Source organism: Manacus vitellinus, unplaced genomic scaffold, assembly GCF_001715985.3.
Source record: "Manacus vitellinus isolate BGI_N305 unplaced genomic scaffold, ASM171598v3 scaffold_22_pilon, whole genome shotgun sequence".
NCBI classification, from domain to species: domain Eukaryota; kingdom Metazoa; phylum Chordata; class Aves; order Passeriformes; family Pipridae; genus Manacus; species Manacus vitellinus.
Genome location: NW_021939632.1, coordinates 4,802,309 through 4,823,462, shown reverse-complemented (window position 1 = coordinate 4,823,462; position 21,154 = coordinate 4,802,309). Strand labels below are relative to the sequence as shown.

Here is a 21,154-nt window from a genome sequence, read left to right as displayed (position 1 = left end):
TGCAAAGCCTGCAGTAGTGGAGATCACACTGGGGCAGGATTTGAGCTGGAGAGTTGCAAGTTATTACATTAATCCCTGCTAATGGATCTAAAGCCTAATGCCAGCTTTTCAATGTTTTTCAGCTGTATAACTGCTCAAGCCTGGGCAGAGACCAGTGCTGCAGGATGCTTTGCCTGTGTTCTGATTCCTCCAGAGTGTTCTTCCATATCTGTTGAAGAACAGGAACTCTGTATTCCTATCACTCAACTTTTCCATCATGCTGTAGAAAGGTTTCCCTTAGTGGATCACCTTCAACTTCCTGAGGGAGATGTCTTATTTTGGACTGTACACTGTTATTGTCAAAACTTTTTTTTTTAATAATGCTTGTACCTGTCTCCAGTTGTACTGATATTCTGCAGCAGCCTGAGAGATATAAGGCATTTCCTTTGCCTGCCTGATCAGTAAGACTTTTAGCTCCATCATACTCCACTGTAGTGACAGGTCACTCAATAATGACAGTGAGAGCTTTGAATATTTATTTGATCTCTGGGAGGACAGTTTTCTCCTTTGCTTTTGGTTTCAGGTTTTTTCCAATTTCAAGTCAGAGAACGTCAACCTAATTCCAGCTGAATCTCACCCCCACATGCATTCAAGAGGAGACACAGCTGACATCACAAAATGAGAGTTACTACAGCTGCCTCATCCATGAGCTCTGAAAGGATCTTTGATATAGTTCTCAAAGATTTAAATTATTTTCCCTTTGAGCATGTCAGGGACAAGCAGGAGAGTGCGAGATTCACCAGAATCTCCTGCTGGAGATCTGATTTCCTGGGATTTTTGCTGTGTTATAAATTCACGTGCAGTGAAGGCAGGAGATCTGAGATGGTCTTGGAGCTCTTTTCAGAACTTGGGATGTGCTGAGGTCAATCTCTCAGTCCTCAGTGACAGCTACAGTAGCTTCTTGCTGCCAGACCAAAGCTGGTGCTCCATTTCAGATGTGTTCTTGATCACAGAGTGGAGACCCACACTGAACGCCCCTTCCCCATCCACACTTCTCTTAAGGACAACCAGGAATGTACAAGGACATCATAAAGGAGATCTCTGTTCACCACAGCAGAAGTCTCTGCCCTCTAAAGTATTCGCTCTTCATCTCCCCATGTTTTTTTCAGGCTTTCCCACCCAGCCTCGTGACTCATAAAGGAGCTATTCTTTCTTTCCTTGGGACCTGAGCTCACAGGGGGCTCTTAATCCAGTGTTTTGTCTTCTTGTGTGTCTGCCTTCAGAACTCAAAACTATATGAACTCTATAAATAAAGACTGCCTTTTGTTGTTTTCCTGGTAAATGACCAGTAAGGCTTATACTAAATTCTTGTTAAAGGTCATTTTTGAGTTCTGATAAATCAAGGGAGTAACTAACTTTCTCTTATTCCCTGTGACGTGGTACGTCCAGAAAGGTCTGTTTGTGCTAGCTGGGTAAGTTCAGTGGGCAGGAGTCTTGAAAAGTAATCTTAGTACTTTGTCAGTCATGACAATGAAAGGCATAAAAATATGATGGAGTTTGGAACAAATAATTGCTTTCTTGGCTTACAGACAACCCTGTTCCCAAGTACCCTGGGTTATAATAGCATTTTGTCAGTTTGTTAATCAGAAATGGAAAAATACAGCACAACTAATCTCCATGGCTGTCAAGTAAGACATGTACATGTGATGCTGAAAGACCTGGAACGTCCCAGGAGTGGGATCATGCAGTTCAGAAAGGTGTCTAAGGATTATGGAAATCTACTGCCTTGTCAGTGTGCTGGCACTCCTCGCCCTTCCTGTGCTGCCTCACCCCACATCACGGGCTCTCCAGGGCCATAGGGATTGTTCCATGCTCGAGTTCCCTTTCAACACCTGTAATTTACAGGCAGCCAAGCAGCTGTGTACACATCGGATACATAAAAGGAGCACGTGTGTTGGAAGCACAACCTCTGTCTGGTTTGACAGGTTCAACAATCCCACTGTCGCTTCCCCTAGCAGGCTGTCCCAGATCAAAGGGCTTGTACTGTTCCCTGGCCACAGGTTTTTTAGACAGGACTACAGCACCAAGTACATGTCCTGCTTGTAACTCAACACCCTGTGATTATTTATGGACCCTCTTCTGGGGACAGTTTGCTTGGTTCAGAGGAAATAGGCCATGATTACTTGGAGCCTGGCAGGCAGGTGCTTCCTGTGATACCTAGAAATACCCTGAATCTAACAAATTGAACAATCAGCCAAACGCAAGCTCGATGCTAAATATCAGACCTTTTACGTATACTTATTGTTCTCTAACCTTTCTGAACAGCCAGGCTGGCTGAAGGTATCTTGATTGAAAGATATGACTGTACAAACAGTCCACAGCTGGTTTCGAGCATGAATTGATGTGGAGAAAATCACTGTGCTGGAAAGTAATTGAAAACTTTCCAGAAAGCAGCAGCTTTGTGTGGCTGTGAAAGCCAGTTGCCGTTTGGATAAATTAATCTGTTACACTTACTTGTATCTATGCCTTGCCTTGTCAAAGCTGCCCCAGAGGTAATGGAGAGAAGATGGCTGTGCCATTGTGATCCTGGCAGGGAAGACAAAGGTGCTACAAGCTGTTGCTTTTTACGTGTGAGGTGAATGGGGCTTGAAGGTTCATAGATGCAGATCTGTCATGACAGCATAAGAGAAATTTTCCTCCAGCAGCTGCTCTGCTCAGGCATCCATCTCTGTGAAAAACAAACAGCAAACTAAAGCAATGCCTCATGCTCTTCACTGGCTGTTCAGTATTTTGGGGAACAAACAATTATTGTCTAGCAACTAGGAAATAGCTGGAGGGAATTCCAGCTCACCTGAGGGAGCCAGGCTGCTGCCCTGACAAGCATTTTGACAGCTATTGCTCACTACAGTGCTCAGCTATGTGCAGCCACCCTCACGTCTTGAGCACCCTCCAGATGATGCAAATCTTTCCATTTCCTCTAGGACAAAATGAAGCACCAGAATGCTGGATGGTGCAGATGAAGAGAAAATACAGCAGATGAAGAGAAAATACAGTGAGACACAGCATGTCTCACTGCTGGTCTCTGCCTCAGTGCCTGAAGCTGTGGCCAGAGGACAAAGCACTGGGCACAGTTTGAGGCCTGCTCAGGGATTGTGTCATTGGTGACTTTACAAGACTAGGGCTACCTTTATGAATGTGGCTTCTGTCTGCCTTCATGTGGTGCCCACTGATGCTGATTGATCTCTGGAGAAATACACGAATGTGCTTGTATGAATCCTCCTGTAAAATAAAATGCCTGTAACAAAAATACTGTGTTGGTATTGAATAATACTGATTGGCTTTGTCTTTACCCTGCAGGCCTGAAAGAACATTTACAGGCTGTCCTCCAAGATCCATGAACCAATATTTAGGCTCCCTTAATTTTGCCTCCTGGGCTGAAATCTGGCCTTTTCTGTGTAAGTCACAGCGTGACATTTTGCTGATCTTGTAATCGCAAGGCAGCGGTCAGTGGTAATGTCAGGCTGAAAAGGTTAAACCCCATTTGCCTTTTTACTATTGTTCAGCTTCGAGTCATTTCCCTGCTGAGGAACTGAGAGAGGCTGGACCTCACGGGGTAGTGCTTTGTGCCCTCACGTCTGGTGTGCTGAGACCTGGCCCAGGCAGGACTGCAGCCAGAGCAAAAGATTTTGTGCCAGTCTGTTGCTGTCTAGTGAGAGTTAGAGTAGCAGGTTTGTACTGTTCTCCCAGTCTCATTAGGAGTAGCCCCTCCACAGAGTAGATGTAGGCACATTGTTCACCTGAATGCCACCCACATGTGAAAGATATACTCCAGAGTACAAATATTTAAAAAAGACACCCACCTAAAGTAATTGAAACATAATTATTAAAACCTTTTATGTTACTCTACAGTACAAGGTAAATTGTTCCTTTCAATTAAATTTTGAAATACACTAGATTACATCATTTAAATAATTGCAAACTCTTAAGTTCACTATCAGTGGTAGCAGAGCTGTATTTACATATACTTCTGAGATATTTCAGATGCAGCATTATGTTCCAGTCCCTAAGTCAGTTAAATAACAGACTTTCAGTGGGGGTATGCTGCTCTTCCACAGGTTCTATACATATGTGGGGTGTATGTGTCAGAGAGCAAAAACTCCTTTTATTCATGTTTGCCTTTTTTTTTTGCCTTTTTTTCTTTTTTCTTTTTTTTTTTTTTTGCTGTGTGCATGCAGCTGAATCTGAGCAAATTGACACCTACTTGATGTGGATTAAAGATGAAAGGCCTTTCTTTTTAAACAGGTATTTTGACTGAATATACAGAGGTGAATAATGAAATACAGTCCTTAGGAGTAGTGGTGGAAAACATAATTTTCTTCAACTTTCATCCTCTGTTGCATAATACTGCACCTAATTTTGACCCTGACTTTACCTAATGCTGATGAAATACAGTCAGTAGTGGAAACCTCTCTCATCAAGACTGGCTTTCAACACGATCCATGCAATGGCAAGCATCATACATCATTCTCCTGCAGTGCAATATCAACAAGTTAAACAGTATTTTCCTCTAGTGATCTGCTCCTCAAGGGGAGACCATCTCTGTATGTACATGAGTCACAAACTGGTTGTGAGTCCTGAGGCTGGAGACCAACATTAGGCTCTGGTGCTTCCAGTGCCGTTAAGAGTCTTTGGGGATCAGACTCCTCCCTGTGTTGTCCATGGAGCACAGCAAGTTCAAGCCACTGAGGCTCTTGATGGTCTCTGCACATGACATTGGTCAAGCCAAGTCAGCCCGTGCAGGACTCAGGGCCTGGTGTGAGGAGTGCTGATCATGATGTTGGGCAGCGCGTTCCGCCGCTTCTTCCAGGAGCCCAGCTCCCTGGAGTACCGCCTGATCTGCCTGAACCAGTGGTGAGTCCGTGCCCGGTCGCTGTCCCGGAACACAAACGCCTCCCTCCTGATCTCAATGAGTTCAAAAGTGTCGTCACAGTCTGGATCAGTAGAGACAATGCAATTACTCAGCCTCAAGGGCTCCCTGAGCAAATGGAACTTCCCGTTATTTTTGTCCCTGATGAGTACCAGCACAGCATCCTTCACAGGCCCTGGCTCGGCTGATTCCAGGCTGGACTCAGACACACGCTTCATGTTCACCAGGAGGAGAACCTGCATGTTCTGGAACTTCAGGGTCTTGCTGCCTTTTTTCACCCACTGGCCATCGGGGGGCTGGGCCAGCTGCAGAGACCCCTCCATCACAAATCGCGTTTCCTCCCGCAGCCAACCAACAGTTTTGAGGGCAGTTTCTCTCATCTCAATATTAATGACTTCCCTCTTCTTCTTGCTGTCCTGGCGAAAGGATCGGAGGGTCCATGTGTTCCCCTCCTGCTTGGTTTTCATGTTGATGTGCTCCAGGTGGGACTCGATGCGGCTCTTGGCCTCCCGCAGGCTGCCGTGATCCGGGTGGTACTCGGTGGTGGCCTTGATGATTCTGCTGAGCAGCAGTGGGTACTTGGTGACTCTTTGCAGAGGGGCCATCAGGAAGGACCTCAAGTTCATCCGCCGCAGTGCTGTGTTGTCATTCTGGGAGACATTGAGGAATATTCTGCAGGGATTTAAGAAGAGAGAATGAAATGGTAGCTGTTCTGCCAGCAGATGCTGCAATCCTAAAAGCAAATGAACAGCATGGTGCTGCTGGGCACTGCAGCCTCCCCACCCCGGTTTTGCAACCTTGTGAATTCTGTCTTCTCAGAGACCAACAACAATTTCTGTACCTGTGCCCAGCTGCAGAACCATGATGAGGTGCCTGGGACACCAGCACACGGCATCCTAACAGTCTTCTATTAAATCATAAAATAGCAAGGGTGTGATCTTTCCCTGGTACACCCTGATGTAGACGCGAGGCACATACATCATCTTATATCAGATTATGTTAATTTGTAGCACCTTTAAACATCAGATTACACAGCACTGTCATCATTTTAAGCTGAGCAGTGGAAAGACAAATTATTCGCCTGACGTTCCAGTAAGCTGGGGCTAGGAATGGGAAACAAATTCAAATCATGTGTGCCTCACGGTGGCTTTCCCCAGTGGAAATCCAACCTGGGCTCTGGCACAGGGACTGAGAGCTGTTCTCAGCTGAGCATTATTTGGTGACAGTTCAGTGCAGTGGTCAGACACTGCTACCACAAAACATAGCTGGGGACCAACTGGTTGCCTCAGTGGAGATACCAAGAACTCAGTATTCTTTGGAGATTACATTACTGTCCTCACCCCAACAGAGTGGTAACTGAAGAAAGTTAGCATCAAACTTTGATCTAGTTGGGCTGACAAGGGCTTCAAACTCAGCTTGGTGCCCTTCTGTCCCCACAGCCTGGATGAACGTAGCCACATTCTCACCTGAGCAACTCCTTTTCCTTCTCCAGTGCGTTGAGCATGTTCACGGAGGAGGACTGCTGGAGGCAGTAGGTCTGGAAGGCTGGCAGCATGTTGACAAACTCTAGGAATATTTCTCCGATGCACACAGTCATCAGGTCATCATCCCCCTGCAAGGATGCAATAGATTCCCTGCTTGGTTAGCTCAGGAGAGACACAGACACAGAGCCTGCATTCAATCCTGTCAGCATGACCCTGCTGCAGGATCTGGTGAGCACCAGACCAAAGGTGGAGCTGGGCTCACCCTTCCTAGTGGAAAGGCAGTCCCTGCAGGTACCGGGGAAGCAGTGGGTGGGGAGGGGAAGGAAAGCTGGTCTAACTGCTTGCTCTTCCACAACAAAGAGCTGTCTTCCCTCCTCCTGTGCACTCAGCCAGCTCACCAGAGCAGGGGCTCAAAGGCCAGAGTGAGCCTCTATTCAAGAGCGTGTACTGGGGCCCTGCAGCAGTGCATAAATTAACAGAGAGCATTCAGGAGCAAATGTGTAGGGGAGGCTTGTAACTCAGTAACACACATGGCACCTAACAACTTCTGCAGTTGCTCCCAGCAACTGGCCTGGCTGGGAAGCAGTCTCCTTCAGCTGTGTTACTGGCCTACTTTGATGCCTAGAGGGAAAAATAAATACCATGGTAAACTGTCCTCTGATTTCTGGGTGCATAATAAATTATGAGAATAGCAAGAATTTGGTGCCATGTAATGCTCTTAACTCTGTCAAGGTGTATGCTGCTGACATGCTCTGCAATCACTACTCATTTCACCAGCAAAAGAGGGAACAGTTCTCTGGCTGCTGGCAGCTTTTCAGTACAGGACTGAGCTCTGATTGCCAAGGCAAGATGGAGGAGATGGGGAAACCCATGGCTGTTTGTAGAAGCCATTGCCTCAATAAATTATTCACAGGGACCATCAAACGGGCTGTGCACATCTGTCTTCACTGTGCCAGGTGCACGAGTGGTTGTCCAAATTGCCAGTTTTTGAAACATGTGTCACTCAGTCTGACATGCAGGGTTTCAGAGAGGGAGAGAAGGGATGTTTTCCTAGAGAGCAAAACATCCTGGAGAAACTGACACAGCAACAAGTGGGGTTTGGTTTCTTGAAGAAAAGAGGGTGTTGAGCTGTTTAAATGTTGTTTGAAGTGACTGTCTGCTGCTCTAGTCTTACTTCGATTTCTGTGCCCTCTGACCACCATGCTAGTGGGGCAGGAAAGCTCCTTGTGCGAGGCAGGGTGCATAGGGTGGTACACAGCCAGTACACAGAGCTGTAGAGCAGGGAGCAGCCTGTGCTGCCTGGCCCTGCAGCCAGCCTAGAGCGAAGCTGCAGTAAACTGCAAGCCAAGGCAAGCACAGCCAAGCCAGCATGAAGCGAGTCAGCTCAGGGCTGCAAGAGCATGGCCTGAGAGACTGACCAAGCTGAGCTTTGTGCCCCCATGGTCACACTCTTACCAGCATCCAGGCTAACCAGCTTAGAGCTAACTTTGGTAATGGGACCATTAGGTCCTGTTAATGGGATAAATGAGCAGGGCTGCTGGTGGCCTGTGAGGTCAGTGGCATTACCACAGCAGAGAGTGGGGCCAGCAGCTATGACCTGGCACACAGCTTCTGAAATCACTAGTTTACAATAGCTGAGGGAACAAGGGACTAGATAGATGATCATAACCCAGAAATCATACCTCCTGCTCCTCTGCTCCACCTATGCTGCCCCACTGACACAAAACCTATTCCTGCCTGCCTTGTCTAGCCCCTTTAGAGCACACAGCATCATACCTGGTCAAAGGCCTGATCGATCTCTTCCTGAAGTATCTCCAGGAAGTTCTCATTGAGGTCAATGAGTTCCTGGATGTTGCTGAAGATGCCCTGGAGCTGCTCCTGGCTCAGCAACCCGGCCGCCTGCATGGGGAGGTAGAACTCCTCTTTAATGATGCGCAGGTCCTCTCCATAGCTGGCCTCTGTGTTGACAAACTCCAGCACAGACTCCTTGCGCTCCGTCCTGCGCTTGCGGCACTTCTCGCAGAGGTCAGCCCGCCTCTGGTTGCAGTTCTGAACATCTGTCTCCACCGGCAGGTCCCTTTCTCCACAGTCAGTGCAGGGACGGTGGGCTTCCCAGGCCTGCAGGGAGCTCAGTGTTTCAGATGCCCTGTTCCTCCACTTCCTGGCTGGCATTTGGCCAATACCACTGTCTGCCCTCTCCACATCTGCTGACTTGGTCCGGGTGCCCTCGCTGGGATCCAGGTCGTCCCGGGCATCATTCACGCCAACAATCCCACTGTCTGTGCTCAGGCTGCTGACGTTGCTCCAATGGTGCCTGGAGCGGAGGGAGCCACGTGGGGCACGGCGAGTCTCATCAAAGCTGCCACCATGGCCAAGGTTGGCTTTTGCTACCACTGGACCTGAGAACAGACACAAATCATTACAGGCACTGCCAGCTGCAGAGAGCTCACCTGAGGATCTCTCACCATGAGGAATCCTGCGGGGACAGGCTACATCTGGTGAAGCAGGGCTCTGAGCTGCCTCCCCTCCCTGTTTTGCTGCTGAGACTGGCAAGGGTCAGAAGCAAATGGCTCCCAGGTGAAGCCTGGAGCCTGTCACCCCTGCACTGCCCACACCTGTGAACCCATTTGGTCTGCCTCTTCCCCTGTCATACAGGGACAGAGACGCAGCAGAGTAAATCCTGATTTCTTGCATGCCTGGGTACAACCCAGAATGCTTCCCTTCCCCAGGTCATAGAGTTACTCCATATTTACAGCAGCACAGCAGGCTCAGCATCTGACCCTTCAGCCCCTCTGAGAGTGCAGAGCGTGTACCATAGTCTCGCTCCTGCCGGCGTTTCTGCGCGTGCTGCCGCGCTGCAGCCGCGATCTTCAGCTCCAGCTGCTTCCTCTTCACCGAGTCTGTCGGCATAGGGTCACTGAAGTGTGGCCGCAGCCGGCACTCCCGCTGGGCCTTGGCACCATCCGTGCTCTCATGGACTATGTCGGAGCTGGATCGGCGACAGCCAGGACTGGGGGTCTGCAAGAAAGGCAGGAAAGGGTTTAGAGCAAGGCTGTGGTCAAAGCAGCACCTGGTCTGCACCCACTGGACTTTAGATGCCAAAGGAGAGGAAAGGCAACTCAGCAGCAGTGGGATTGTAAATGCAGCTCCACTACAAGATCATTAAGGAATCTGTTCCCCCTGGTCCCTCTGTCTTGCTCAGTCCTAAGAGCAAGAACCCCTTTCCCTTTGCTGTTGTGTAGCTCTGAGAACACGAGCGGGTTGGATCATGGCTGTCAAATACCCATGAAGGAGTCAATAGCACAGCCCAGGCCAGGGGCCTGTCCCCAGGATTCTGAGCTATCTTGCCTCTGCTCTGTGAACATTTTGGTGCTGCAGGGTCCACAGCTCCATCCTCCATGCCTTACTGACATCAGCAGTTTGACCAGGAGGGAACTAGGAGGGAGTCTGATCTCCCAGATGCTCTGGAAGCCAAGAAGTCATTATTGCTGAACTCCCTGAAAGAAATGCAGTGGCACATAGGCAGGGGCACAAAACCGACTTCTGTTTCATTAACTGTAATAAAAAAGGCACTAGAAATGCTTCTAACAGAGTTTAATCACTCATGGAAGTTGGTGTGATTTCAGATCGAAGGCTCCCAGCCTGCCCAGATCCTACAACCAAGGGATCCTTCAGAGCTTCTAATGAGGAAAAAATCCTGAACACGTGCCCAAGACGAGAGGTGAATTCCTCTCCCTTACATTCCCTGCAGGTGGAGTGGCGCTGGCTGTCTCATTGCTTGGCTTGTTCTCCCAGGTCTCTGTTGCCATGGACATCGCTGTGGGCTGCTGGCTGTCCTCCGGAGGTGGGAGATCAGCTTCCCTCAGATCACACTGTCCCTTAGAGGGGGATTTGGCAGCAGTCTCAGCATTGCAGCTGCAAGGGAAGAAGCAGATTCTGATGAACATCATGGATGCAATTCTCCTGCTGTTCCTGACACAGATGAGACTGAGCAGCAAGCCCCAGTTTTAACAACCATCTGCAACAGTTCAGGGCAAGTGCAGGCAGGAATCATGACTGGTCAGCATGGATGGCTGTATATGCATTTTAGGGGCTCTAAGCACAGCTCAATTAAGAGTGCAAATTGGGTAACTGCGCTTTTGCCAACATCAGTCTGGGTTATCAAGTCTTGGGTGTTCACAGGGCATTTTTGTGTCCATAAAACATGAAGTTCTCCATAGGGACCAGAAAATCTTCTAAGTAGGCCATATCCATATTTGCTGCTATTTAAAGAGATGTTGTCAACACAGAAACCATACTGCTCATCTGGAAGAAAACCTGCTAAAAACCCTAATACTTTGAAGGGATTAGAGGATTAAAGGAGCTTTCCCTCTGTTTTTCGTTTCTTATGATCCCAAGCCCACTGAAACCACTGGAAAGATACCCCCTTCTTTCAGTGATCTCAGGATCAGGCCTTTTGGTGCACTTAAGAGACCTGAAAAGATCGGCAGAGTCTATTGCTCTCACTTGGCAATTCTGAGATGCCCTTATTCGTGTCTGTCTGTAGCTAACAAGGGCCTGGTCTGGCTGATATAGACAGCCTGTTCCAACCCCATGTTCCCCTCTCTGTAGACACCACCACCTCTCCAGACAGACACAGTCTGGTGCAAAACCACTGACTTGACAGAGTAGTTGACAGGCTGTCATTTGTGATACGACTTGTGATACATTTTTTTAACAGACTCTCTGAGACACCTTATTTCCATGCATAATGAAGCCTGCTTGGAAGAATTTTTTTTTTTATTTTTGATTTACTTTATTTTTATGGACTTGGATCCCTTTACAAAGCAAGGTTGTGAGGACTGGATATGGACGCTTGTATATACAGGAAGCCAAAGTCTGGAACATATTTCAGGTTATGCATATATTTTATGCTTAACAAAAATCTCCTATGAGAAAAATCTTCTTCTTAAAGGCTTCACTTGTGAACTTATGCTGATAGGTCGTACTGCTAATATGCAATTCCAACAGTGTCAGCTACAAGCAAACACATGAGACAGATGGGCATTCTCCTTACAGTGAGTGACAGTTGGCACCGATAACAAACCATCAGCCAATACTGAAATTGCTGAAGAGGGAACAAATCTCCCAGGACATAAGCCGTCTCTGTTCTCAGGCCAGAAAAGTTGGTTTGCATCTTTCCAGCTGATGCTTTTTCATCGTCCCCCATTTATGTTTCCAGGTCTCTGCTGACACTACCAGTTAAAAAGAGTTTAGACATCGCTTGCACAGCAACACCAACAGTGCCAACAGTGCCAACAGCAGGCTCACAGCTTTCACTTTTTGTTGTCACCCTCCAGGTCTCTACTGCCCAGCCTGCAGAAAGGGGATACCAACATCAGCACTGTCACGAAGCAGTCTGTAGTAGGGACTGTGCCAGCCCCTTTACAGGGCTGCAGTAAGAGCAGCGCAGGAACAGAGCAAGGCTGTGGTCACATCATGGTACTGGCCTGGTCTGGCCTGGCTTGAGAGGTTCCTGCCTCCTTCCTCCCTCCTGTCCCCAGCCACGCTTGGGATGCCACTCCTTCAGCCCAATGTAACTGTCTGTATGGCTATGATCTAAAAACAGTCTTGAAATTATATGGGTTTAAAAAATATACCTGACCTCATGTATTCCCAGATCATTTCATAAATGTTTCACTGAGTTGGGTAAAGTATGAACAATTTAGCTGGGGACACTCATGGGAGGGGAGGCACAGGTTAAGGAACAAGAAAACTCTCAAGGACGATGTGCTACTGCTGGAAAACCACCCTTTCCAAAAGCTGCTCCTGCTTAAACCATTCCTAGTTCAAACACACAGAAAGGGGCACAGAGAGGCAATGGGGATGTGTCCAAGGTCAGTAGCAGAGCTCAAAACTGAAATATTATCTTCTTGATCACACCACCTACCACCACACAGACCAGACTCTGAGAGAGATGCTGAACTTTCATTTGTCATTTTTACAGTGCTTCAAAATCATCCACTTAAATATGGGAAGTATTCCAGGACATTACTGCTCCGTTAAGTGAAGCTGACAGCAGCTCTCTGCAGACCAGATGCCACCACTTATTGTGGTTTCCATAACCAATAGGAATATTTAAAAAAAATCTCCAGCCATGACCTGCAGTGGGAATAAGAGCCAATAGTATCCAGAGAGCTGAGCTAAGGAAACATTACTGGAGACTGAGAAATTCAACCCACCCCATGGCTGGTCAGCGAGAGGTAAAAAAAGGCAGTGATGCAGAGCCCACCTTTTGTGAAAGGAGATTTCTTCATCCTTGCTTTGACTGCTGGGGCAAGTGCTGCTTCACTCACTAGGAGTGTGATCAGGATGTGGGCAAAACAGGGAGGATATAAGCAGTTTTGCAGAACCACAGCTTCAGGCTTTAACCTTTGCCTCTGGTTAGGAGGAAGAGGGGACATTGCCAAGAAAACAGGATATTGCCCCTTTCTCCAGTCCCCTCTTCCTGGCAGAGATCTGTGTGGCCAACAGGTCTGCACCACTGCCTGCTCAAGCAGTCCCCTCTGCCCTCATGCAGAGCTGCAGAAGGGGGGGACTGTGGCATATTTCCTTCTGGGATCAAACCACTTACTGGGACAAGAGTTTATGCCTGGGATTGGTGTCAGTTTTTCTTGTTCCCCCAAGACGGGTGATGCCCTTGGGCCAGCACAGGGAGGATATGTTCTTTTTGAAAGTCTTTTTAAACCTCTGGGTCATCATCTCTGAATCTCATGGAAGCAGAAGTACCAGGGGTGTGGTGTACAACTGGAAATGCACCTACTTTCCTTCATGGTCTCTATGGGCCTCTTCATGCTTGTATCATTGTTCAGGCCAGCAGTTCTCAGCCCTTTTCACATGTTCCTGACTCCTGACTCATGGAAACATTTTTGTGCACGCCTTCCCTGCTGTCACCTCCCTTCCTGACTTGGAGTCCTCCACTATGGGACGTTGGTATTCTATCCACCGCCCTGGTGCCATCCCAAATACAACACTCTTTCCAGGAAGTCTTCTTTCTTAGTCATGTCCTTTGCTACCTTGTGCAGGTTTCTATTGTCACCATGTCTCCCATTTCATAGACACAACCCCCCTGGTCCTTGCATACCCTTATCCTGAACAATTTGCCATTTAACAATTTCAGAAAGTGGACTATATATTGAAATGCTTACAGGATTTCCACCTAGATCTCAACACCCCTTCCCAGCCAGGACTACAACCTAAATTAAAGGTATACAGTGACCAGTGAGGGGCCTAAAGCTGCCATAATTTCAAGACTGAAAATCAAATCTTCACTGGTGAAATATTAAGTCAATTGAATGAGTCTTAACTAATTAACTATGAATTGCTAGGGAGACAGTTAACTTACAGACAAAACTGCTTTGTAAAACTGTGACACACAGAACCACTAGAAAGAAGACAATTTTAGGTATTTTATTCTATGACACTCCATCACAACATCTCTATCAAGGGCTTGCTGAGCTCAGTAACAGTGGAAATGGGACTGAATCCTCAGCTTTCAGCTCATTTCATTTAGAAGTTATAAAAATGTGGCCTGGATGTCAACAATCATAATTTAGGACCCAAAACATCCAGATAAAAAGTCTCCCACCCCTGCAGCGAGAATCAGCTTGAATTGTGAATATTCAGGCACATTACAGTCTCAGGTGAAAATGATGGAAAAATGAGAAATTTCCATAAAAAAGAAACTCAAGTTTCCCACTAACCAGTGCTTTGGCAATAACAATCACCATTAACTGATGTTATTATTATGGAAAATAAACAGGCCAGGCTGGTTCCTTCACATGAAACAACCTCTCTCATACTGGAACCACTATCATTCTCATTTTTAGATCAACTATCATTTTGGTGTTAATAAAATCGCTTAATAGATTTTAATATATCCAACTAGGGAGACTGAACACATTCACAGAAACAAAAACCACTGTAGATATTACAAGCAAAGAAACCACACTGAAACCATAGAGGCCCCGGGCAGGAAGTGTTTGGAGACCAGGAGAGTAGTGGGAAGAAAGATCTTATGCACTACCCATTTCCTGTACTTTGCTATGCATTCACCTGGGCTCCAGATATTAGTCAAACCTTTGATCTGCATGGAGGTAGCTCTTCCTACACTCCTGGCTTGTGCCAGGCTGTGTATTTCATTTCACATCTATGACAAAAATAACCTACTCAATGAAAATGGCTGCGTACCACAGCTTTCTCATCTGCTTCTTTGGGTTTTCATACTCTAGAAAAAAAGCACAAAGGCTGGGCTGGACAGCTGAGGGAAGCATTTAGGGTTCTGACACCACCCACTTCCCTTTGGAATGTAGAGTTGCAGAAGTATTTCTGCTTGTCACCCTGCTTCAGCTCCACAGAAATTCTTTCAGATGACTCTCAGTCCTGTGCAGAAGTCACTATCATCTCCTCCAAAACCTGAGTCCAGTCTCAGAGCCCATGCATTCCAGAAACAGCAAGACAGGATACAAGGTTGATGCCCTGGCATTTCACACACTGATCTGTGGATTGCAGAAGCAGCCGGGAAACAAGTCAAATGCAATTCTTGGCAAAGCCAGTTATGAAAGCCAAGTGCATGGAAATAAACCACTCCACCAACACTTATTCCTCCTTTTTCCATCAGCCTTTTCCCATCATGATAAGACAGTGATAGCTGCCCCAAATCCTTAGCTTCTAGAACTTTGCTGATTCCTATTGAGCCACTCTGCATAGAAAGGGATCCACTTCTCTTGGGCAGGAGGGAGGTAACAGGACTGCACTGTCCAAAAACAAGATAGAGAAAAAGCAGTCCTTGTGGACATCTTTCCCAAAGAAGGGGGAAACCATGGTTGGAGAAGATGAAGGAAGACTTTACAAAACCATTTTCTCTCGCTGCCTACACTGAGTTGGCAGAAGGGCAGTATTTGCAAGCGCTTTCACTCGCTGCTGTGTGGCTCTGCAAAAGGTGATTAAAGACTCATAGCAGCCACCTTGCTCTTGTTTGCTGGTTCACTTCATACAGGCAGCAAGTGAAAGCACTTGTTGCTGCAAGTGACACTATCTAAATTCATGTCCTGCAGTGGTAGGACAGACTCTACATCTTTCTTCAAAGGAATCATATTAGTACTTTGTATCCCTCGTCTGTCTTCTACTTTTAACAGATGATTAAAAAAAAAAAGACATTTCAACAATTTAATGCAGAAATAAAAGGGGTGGGAATTTGGGTGTCAGAACTACTAATGGCTGCTCTCTTTACAGGATTAAGGTGCACAAAAAGGCGAAGTCTAGATGAAAATGCTTTTTGATGTTTAATCCTATGCAAAGATGGAGTTTAAGCTCAACAGCTTAAAGACGTCCATGTGGCTATCAGAGACTCTAAGATCAAAGGCTCTGCCAACAACACATTTATGCTACAGAACTTAAATGTACATATCAGGAGAAAGACGAGATCATTAACAATGGAACTGCTTTCAGGTGACCCCATGGAGCATGTTACCTTTTCTTAATAAGTTCCAAGGCTGAACCTATGAATTCATCCTTCATTTTTTGTAGCTTAGCTCCATAGCTGGATAAGTCTGTAGCTTCTAACAGCAGCGATGAACAGCAAGAGGACTGGGCTTCAGAAGCCAGGGACTGCCCTGCAAGGTGGAGGACATCATTTAATTTTCTTGTCTCTCCTTTCTGCTGCTCATCACTCAAGATCTCCTGCCCAGTTCTGTGTATTGCTACTGCCTGTAAAGGTGATCGTGGAATTGGACTGGAGCAAATAGGGACTGGCGATGTATCTGGGCTAGAGGTATGGAAGGTTTTGTCCTTCAGCTCAGGACTGCTCATCCTGAAACCATCCCATGTGGCTGGATACTGGGAAAAGCCAGCAGAGGTGTGGTTTTCGTGGAATACATCGTCATCATCCTCCACTGTGACAGCAGATTCATTGACAGCTCTGGTCCCCAAAGCTTCTGGACAGACATTCTTTTCCTTCTCCAGTGTCTGGTTTGCAGGCAAACCCTTATTCAAGCACTCTGTTGTCTCACTGCTGCTGGCAGATGAATTTCCTTCCTTTCTTCTCATCTGCTTAAATTCCTCAAAGGTGGGTATGTAGAGCCTCCCTTTACAGCGACCTTTCTTGCTCTGTCCCAATGTGACTTTGCCATCTGTTTCCCCACTGTATTGTTCTAGGGTTTCTGCTGTTCTGGATTTGCCCATCTCATGGCTTTCCCCTGTGAGCTGAAGGGGCAAACTGGGGGAGCTATTCTGCCTTCGGAGCTGAAGCCTCCTCTGAGCCTCCTGCTTGATGTCTTCTGGACTGATGATCCTGTGTGCAAAGCACAGTCCCTGTCTCCCTGTGAGGCCGCGCCTGAGGGCAGTGTGTTCCACCAACACCGTGCAGTAGTTGACAGCACAACCGTTCTTGCACTGCCGACACACCTGGCACTCAAAGAACTCCCGGGCCATCAGGTCAGGCAGGGCCACCTGGGGACGCACTGGCTTACAGGGCTCTGCCACCTTACTGCTGTGCAGCCTCAGCTTCTCCTTCAGCTCTTTTCTGGCATCCCCATGTAGGGCTCTTTCCTCTGCAGAAGGGAAGAGCCACTGAGGCACTTTGGCAAAGGGAGGGAAGAGCACGTTCTGTGCCGATTGAGACGTCTGTTTAGCACGGAGAGAAAGGTCTCTTGGAGAGTCCGACGTGCTCTGTACTGGGGCCACATCCACACAGCCTTCTGTCCACTGACTGGTGCCTCTATAGCGAAAGATGATCTCGTTATCCAGGCTCCGGCAGTGAGAATACAGCCCAGAGTCGGCAACAGTTGCCCAGTGAAGGTTCTCCACGCTCCGATACATCCGGTTTTCCACAGGACCGGCCAAAGGTGCCCTGCCCGTGTGGCAGTAGTCTAGAGTGTGGAAGTCCCCAGAAAAAATGTGAGTGTCTAGGTTCTTTAGTGGATGCATGCTGCTAACCGAAAAATCCTTTAAGCCATGTTGTGCACAGAGCTGATTATTTTGGCAGCTCGAGATCACCCGGCAGTGTTCCTGTCTCTCATCAACACTGATGTATGTCATAGCAAATGCACATGGAGGCTCTAAGACAGTGGCGTCTAGGGGGAGAGGAGGGAGCTGTGGTGTTGCTTAGATGGCAGTCAGTGTCCACAGACCACAGACAGCACAATGTGCTGCTGAGGACTCACATAAGAGAGCTCTCACATGGGTGGAGTCGCCATGCACGGAAGACCTGTGAATGGAAGGAAAGATGAGTTACTGAAGCAGCTGCAGGATGCAACAGCAGGTCTGCTTCCAGGGAACGCAGAAGCCAACACCAACAGCTTGCGTAGGAACAGAGCAGCATAACTAGTAGATGAGCCACAGGGCTTGGGGCAGGGAATCTTTTTCTTCTCTAGCCAAGCCAACAGTGGTCTTACACTACCCATCTGAATTTGGAGAAGTTTATCCTACCTACCCTCAGCAATTCCCTCACAATAATGGGGTTCAACTCCAGTGACAAATGCTCAGAACTGCTTGCTGCAGGCCCAGCTTACTCTCACTGCAGCACTTCATGAGACAGCAGGTTTACAAGAGATAGCGAGGTTCTTGCCCTCAAAGGGGGTGCAGACAAGAGTGTGTGGGTTAAGGGGGAGGCTGGGGTGTGAAAGGATCATATAACACTGAGGTCTCCTGGAAGACCCAAGCAGCAAGGAGGACAAATAAAGGTAGTGGGTTTGTGCCTGACAGTCACACTGCAGCCCCCTTATTGCTCTGATTAACAGGGAAGATGCATATGGTTAATTGATTGCATAGGGTAGCCAAGCATTGACAAAGGCCTTCCCAGTGCAGACAATGGTACCTCACAGACTTTCACACAGGCACCATCCTGACTCCTTAACCACAGGCCCAAATGATCACTCTCCATGAGACCCAGAAAGAGAAAGGTGTGCTTTCCAAGGCTGCTCCTATGAGCTGTGTTCAGTATTGTAAGGACCCGGGAATCTAAGTGACTAAATCTCATGTTCAGAGCAGAGAATTAAATCCTCAGACTCTAGTTTGGGCCAGCAGGATGAAAACTAAGTATCTGTGTCATCGCTGGAAGTGGATGGAGCCCCCTTATACTGAATGGAGAGACTAAATTTCTCACAAGGACTTAGGCCTCCTAGACTTGCCAGCAGTCACACAAGGCACCAGGGTCTGCTACAGCTCAGTCCACTGCCTTTCTTGGCAAAGGGAATACATAAAGGACAGCCATACATAAAGGACAGCAAGATTGGGCAGGAAATATGGGGTTAGCCTGAGATTTGTAAGGGCAAGATAGAGCTGGGATGGTGAGGCATCAGTCTTTAGTAATAAGCCAGGCAGGAACCAACCAGGTTGAACACACAGGAAGAGGTCTTGGTAAAGCAAGACAGAACCATATAAGTTACAGCCCAGGCTGTTTGTTCTGTAGTGCATCTGGATTCCCCACATGTGGCAAACCATTCAGGCAGCACAGCCACCTTGATCGGGACAGGAATGAAGAGGTTTGTTACTCCCTGAAGACCAAGACTCCTCAGGCATCTCACCATGTGACACACCAAAAGACACCTTCCATCTGAGGGGAAGTCTGAGGTAGTGTGCTGCCTGGAAGCCAATCTTGGTAACGTGCTGGGAGCTTCATTCATCCCTTGCTTAGAATGGCTCAAATTAGCATACTTTCCCCGCATTAATGAAACTATCTTTAATCTAATCCCAGAGAGGGAAGGCAGAGCTGCTCCTCTGGTTCACCGCTGAATGGAGAACATTATTTCCATCCTTCATAACTGCTAAAAATAAAAATTAAAACTAGTTCTCAAAGTGTGGCTGTTCACAGGCACTTCTCACCCGGTCTTGTCATGGTGGGGCTGGAGTTCCCCCTTCTTCACGGCTCTGGAGGAGCCCACAGGTGACAGCAGAGAAACGTGAGGATCAGGACTTTCTGTGATCATAGGTTATAACATAATCTGTCAAGAAAGAGAGAATTATATGATGTGAGAGCCAGTCACTGAGTAGGGAACACGGCTCCTGGTAGTGCCAAAGGGCTCCCGTGAGAAAGTGCTGTTAATAAAAGATGCCATGGCCTGTCAGGTTGGTCTGTGATCAGGTCACTGCCAAGGGACTAAAAGCCACCATGTACTTTTGGTACTGTGCTTTCAGAGTAAGTATAAAGAGAAAACAGCTCTTGCTGTAGTGAGAGCTGAGAATAAAGCTGCCCTGGCCCAAGGCAGGGAGCTACATACAGTAAGGCCTGAAGAGAAAGCATGTGAGGGAGGCTCTGCGTGTATGAGTGTGAGAGCAAGGGGGTCAGAGAAGAAAGCACACAGGCAGGGGCAGAAGCAGTCAGGAGAAGAGCAAGAAAGTAGAGGAACAGAAATGACAGGGTGGGATCTGTCTGTGGCTGCTCCCTTCATCAAGAGATGGGTCAGCACTGAGAAGACAATTGACTTTTGTCCTCATGATTCTTTTCAGGTGGACATTCACTGCCAGTGCTCATAGTGCTGAGTCCCACTGTATCAGGTCAGCTACAGTGATGCCAGGCATGGGTTGTCAGTGGCCACTCTGCCCCTGCCTGCTCAAGTGACAGCACAGACCACATGGCGGGGGGTTGCATCCCTCTGTTAATCAGGGAAATGCCTCAAACCCACCAGCAGGTGAGGGCACCCCTCTGCCCTGCAGGAGAGCTGAGGCCCATTTTCCCAGCGGGTGTGGAAGGTGCCAGTGCTCAGGAGCAATGCCAGGCAGCAGGGACCTGTTGCTGCTCTCCAGGGCAGGATTTTCCAGAAGATGTGTGTGGGATGGCAAAAGTCACTTTCAGGGAAGGACCAGCTGGGAGAAACCTCCTGTGGGCACAGTGGGGCAGGCAGAGCGAGGGACAGAGAGCACGAGCCAGGGGCAGGTTTGCAGAGTGGAGGAGCCAGAGAAGACAGAGAACAGCCAGAGTTGGCCGTGAGACAGTAGGAGACAGAGACTTTCCAGAGGCTGTGCAGAGTTTGCTGACACGTAGGCAGGCACCAAAATGTACTGGATTAAGTGGAAGAAGATGGGAATTTCGTTTCCAAATAGTTTATTTTAATATTTGTCACCCAATAGAGCTGACTTTTCTTTCTCTAAAACATGATTTTTTGGTCTAAGAGAACACTTTAGACACAGGAAGTCCCTTTGATACTTCCAGGAGAGCTCAGAGCAAAGGTGTATGCAGATGTAGCTGATGCACAGGTGGGTGTGCAAGGGGATCTGGTGCCCTGGTTGGAGTGAGAGGGAGCCTCAGAAATCAGTGATTTCCATTTCATCTCACTCCTGCAGGGCAGCTGTAGTGATTTCATAACAGCTAGCTGGGGCAGCAGCACCTTTCTTCCCTGTCATTCCATTCTTGGAAGGACCACCTCTTTCCTAATGAACTCTTCTGAACTGACCCATTCCTCCCACGTCACTACCCTGAGGGTTGTGCACAGCACGTCAGGTAGCTAAAGCTTAATTTCCCAGAGCACCCTGCCCAGCTGCTGCCCGAGTCATGACCTGTGAAGGGGGACTGGCTGTGCTGAGGCACAGCCTGCTTCCCGCTGTGCAGGGATACTTGAAGCAGGAAAAAAGCAGTGGTCTCTCTAAACCACCAGATAACTTGTACCTGGCCTGTAACCAGGAAACACTGTTTCTCCCTCCTTTCCCTGTTCTTGTGCTCCATTCCTCAGGGCACACAAGCAACAGCGTCATAGTTTCAGCTCACATGCCTGCGTTTGTCAGGCTGTTG

General features: G+C 47.8%; 1 protein-coding gene across 8 annotated transcripts; it reads right to left on the bottom strand.

The window, feature by feature from the left end:
* Positions 1–1,433: 1,433 nt before the first annotated feature.
* On the bottom strand, positions 1,434–19,367 carry LOC103756919. 8 transcript variants are annotated; one of them, XR_001920654.2, is made up of 10 exons: positions 19,252–19,364; positions 15,902–17,635; positions 10,131–10,305; positions 9,204–9,408; positions 8,167–8,789; positions 6,373–6,518; positions 4,412–5,578; positions 3,165–3,274; positions 2,831–2,982; positions 2,696–2,707 (listed from the first exon to the last, which is right to left on the bottom strand). XR_001920654.2 is itself a non-coding variant. In XM_018072702.2 (7 exons), the coding sequence occupies exons 2-7, from the start codon at positions 17,464–17,466 to the stop codon at positions 4,783–4,785; spliced, it is 3,510 nt and encodes a 1,169-aa protein (XP_017928191.1). In that variant the 5' UTR covers positions 17,467–17,635; positions 19,252–19,364; the 3' UTR covers positions 3,780–4,782. The 8 variants fall into 8 exon arrangements, 1 of the variants encoding a protein (XP_017928191.1); XR_001920652.2 differs by having other exon boundaries at positions 1,434–2,982; XR_001920653.2 differs by having other exon boundaries at positions 1,434–2,956.
* Positions 19,368–21,154: the final 1,787 nt, after the last annotated feature.

Bases quoted from the DNA above. Each gene is read 5' to 3' on its own strand.
- LOC103756919 (XM_018072702.2), bottom strand. From the start codon at position 17,466: ATGACATACATCAGTGTTGATGAGAGACAGGAACACTGCCGGGTGATC. The intron at 10,306-15,901 runs GTAACATGCTCC...CTTCCCTTGCAG, and splicing joins TTGGAACTTATTAAGAAAAG to CTGCAATGCTGAGACTGCTG. The intron at 9,409-10,130 runs GTAAGGGAGAGG...CCTTTCTTGCAG, and splicing joins CCACTCCACCTGCAGGGAAT to ACCCCCAGTCCTGGCTGTCG.